The following is a 3271-nucleotide window of genomic DNA, read 5'->3' as shown; positions in this document are numbered from 1 at the left end:
ATTGCCAGTTGAAGAGACAACATATAAATCTGTTAACAGCGCAATGAATCAAGATGGCGCAGTGAATTATCCAGTTGAATTTTTGAATTCAATGGAACCGCCTGGTATGCCACCACATTGTTTGAATTTAAATGTCGGCTCATCAATTATCTTACTACGGAATTTAAACGCTCCAAAACTGTGTAATGGCACAAGACTGGCAGTAAAAAAATTGATGGCGAATTTAGTTGAAGCAACAATACTGACTAGCAAAGCGAAAGGTGAAATTGTGCTCATACCACGTATTCCACTGATAAAAGCAGACATGACGTTTGAATTCAAGCGTTTGCAATTCCCATTGCGTCTAGCATTTGCCATGTCCGTCAACAAGGCGCCAGGACAAACTCTTCAAGTATGCGGATTGAATTTGGAGGAGCCGTGCTTTTCGCACGTACAGCTATACGTGGCCTGTTCAAGAGTTGGCATACCAAATTGTTTATTTATTCATACCCAAGATGGAAAAACAAAAAATGTTGTATATCCCAAACATTTTGAAATAAAACAAATGATAAATCTTCATATAGAAAAATTCCAGGATTTTTCATTAATTTTTCAATATTTGAAGTAGAGAAGCACACCGGGGTACCGCTAGTACTTTATGTAAAAATGTTATACTCTCTGCTCTAATTTTACAATAGCCGTGATAGCAGCATATGGTAGGACAGCTGTATAGCTTGGGTGTTATGGAATGAAATGCAAAAATAATTTTTTGGCACTGCAGGTGTTTTTATTTAGGTCAAAATATCTCCAATAAACTATATAATAGAAGAAATACTATCGAATTTCCTACGAATAATAACTCTAATATGATTTTACAGAATTTTTTTACTGCTTCAAAGTATCTATTAACATAAATGCATTTTCCAATATAATTATCATGCATTTTATTTTCGATAAAATTTCGGGTTTTACTTTAAGGCATTCTTGTTTATTGTCATTGCAAAAGCTAAGCGTACTGGAAACTAAGATCTTTTAAATTCGAAAGGCATATCGAAAGGAATTAAAGGAGTCATGTGACTTGATGCTTCCTAAGATGTGGCCGATAAAAAATTCCACGCCTATATTATGTGCCACGCCCCCATTTCCAAACTAATTTATATAAACCTTACTATAAGCACCTACCATTGATATGTTTGCATACCAAATTTAAATTTTATGTAACTTATGGTTCCGAAGTTATGGCTGATTAAAAATTCTACGACTACGAAATATGCCACGCCCCCTCCTAAAAAGTTATTTATATATACCTTACTATAAGCATCTACCATAGATTTATCTGCATATGGTTCAAAGTTATGGCTGATTAAAAATTTGCAGGCCTATGGGAGGTGTCACGCCCCCTTACAAAATTGACACCATATTTGCAAACTAAACCATACCCATAACCTTCCCGGGCGTAAACAAATAAGTGTGCAAAGTTTTGTGCGATTCCGTTCAGTGGTTCAAAAGTTATAAACTAATAAACAAACAGACATTCTCATTTATATTTATAGAAGATAGAAGATTTAGTATTTTCTACTTTATTTTATATTTGAATAAAAGTTGTGAAAAGTTTTAAAAGAGAGTACCAATTCCTTTTGTTGTTGTTGTAGCGGCACTACGAAGCCCCGCCTATTTCCGATCAACATTCAGTCATTGTCGTTAAGCTCAACTAACGGTAGGCCCAGGAAACGTGGTGTTTCAATAGGGTCGAACCAAAGGGAGAGGGCTGTCAGTTAAGTCGGATTGAGCAAGCATGTGAAGAGGTGGTTGGTATCGTGCGGGGAGGCTCCACATGCCGGACACTCATTGGGGATGTTGGGGTCGAAACTGGACAGGTAGGCGGCTACAGTATCCAGACCGTAACTTAGCCTGGGTAACGCGGGTCTCTCTTAGCGGTTGAAGCTCCGTCTCTTCTACAGGTGGTGATTGGGATCCGACCACGGCATTCATAGGCCGGGAGTCGAGGTAGGTGGTGACTGACTCCCTATGAATTTCATCCAGCTGGTGAAGAAGGTCGCCGTTGATTTCGTTGGGGAGAGTGTTAGGCTCTTTGCAGTGAAAAAGCTAGAAAGGCTGGAGAGATAGCCGTTTCATTTTGAGCAGAGATCATCAATTCCATTCCCAGACGCCAATATCGAGCAGTCGTCAGCGTTCGAGATCAGGGAAACTCCCTCAGGTAGCTGAGAGAGCTTCGAGATGTAGAAGTTGAACAGTAAGGGAGATAGAACGCCACCTTTGTTTTATTCTTCTTGGTTTCGAGGTTTCATCTCTGAAGATTGCTGACGATTGCCAACCATTCATATAACGCGGGTCTCTCTTGGCGGTTGAAGCTCTGTCTCATCTACAGGTGGTTATTGGCCTCAGATCACGGCATTTATAGGCCTGGGGCCGAGGTAGGTGGTATCTGACTCCCTATGAATGTCGTTGATCACTTGTCTGTACGTTGTCGGGTCCAGTGGTTGGTCTAGGTATTTCTGGACTACGTCCTTGTATATGAATAGGTGCCCCCCTGACCTGCCTGGGCGGAGCCTCTTAGCAGTGGTCTGCTGGGGTGTTCACTCCTGTGGCACCCCACCAGAAACGGCATACAAAGCATTTTGTTGTGCTCCCTTACGGGGTGAAAACAAATAGTGCACTGTTTTTTAGGCAGTTTGTGCAGCCTCTTGGTAACTCGACGTTTGGCCTTGTCTACCGAAGACTGCAGTGCGAATTGCCGACTAAAGTAGTTCGCGCATTTCTTCGGGTCCGACGAAGCGCGACCTGCGGATGAGATTTCCCCTCTGTCATCATGCTTCTTCGGGTTAGACAAGGACCTCACGGTTGACCAGAGCTTACTCACACCAGAGGTGAAGTTACAGGCCTACAAGTTCTCTTCTTACTTTTTCCACTTATGCTGATTTAGCAGCTGCCGAATCTCCAAATTAAGGTCCTCCAGGCGAGGATCTCCGGGATCGACCTGGCGCAGGTGGTCACGCTAGCTGGTACAGCTGCTTCAGCCGGGAAATGTGGGTGGACTTCCGCGATGAAGCGAGCCGCTGCGGCAGTGACTACCCTGCGGAACTTGCGTTCGCCAGCATGTACGTCTGTGGGTGTAGGAAGGTCGGCAAAGCTGCTCGAGGTAACTTCTGCGAAGACGTTTCAGTCAGCTTTGGTAAAGTTGGTATAGGTTCGGTGGTCCGCGGGTGCACAGTCGGTGGGATTATTGTTCGAGATGATTATGGGCAGATGGTCTGAGGCAAGTGTTAGCATA

The 3271-nt window shown here is 43.0% G+C and overlaps 1 protein-coding gene across 1 annotated transcript; it reads left to right on the top strand.

Annotated features, from left to right (window-relative positions):
* Positions 1 to 43: 43 nt before the first annotated feature.
* LOC118757333 lies at positions 44 to 391 on the top strand (the record flags this gene model as incomplete). The annotated part of the gene is made up of 1 exon (XM_036492053.1): positions 44 to 391. A coding segment is annotated over exon 1 (348 nt), but the record flags the coding sequence as incomplete, so codon positions are not given.
* Positions 392 to 3271: the final 2880 nt, after the last annotated feature.

This window comes from Rhagoletis pomonella, unplaced genomic scaffold, assembly GCF_013731165.1.
Source record: "Rhagoletis pomonella isolate Grant_MI unplaced genomic scaffold, Rhpom_1.0 Rhpom_scaffold_16739, whole genome shotgun sequence".
NCBI lineage: Eukaryota > Metazoa > Arthropoda > Insecta > Diptera > Tephritidae > Rhagoletis > Rhagoletis pomonella.
Note: the sequence above shows the minus strand (reverse complement) of the source record. Positions and strands in the feature narration are given on the sequence as shown.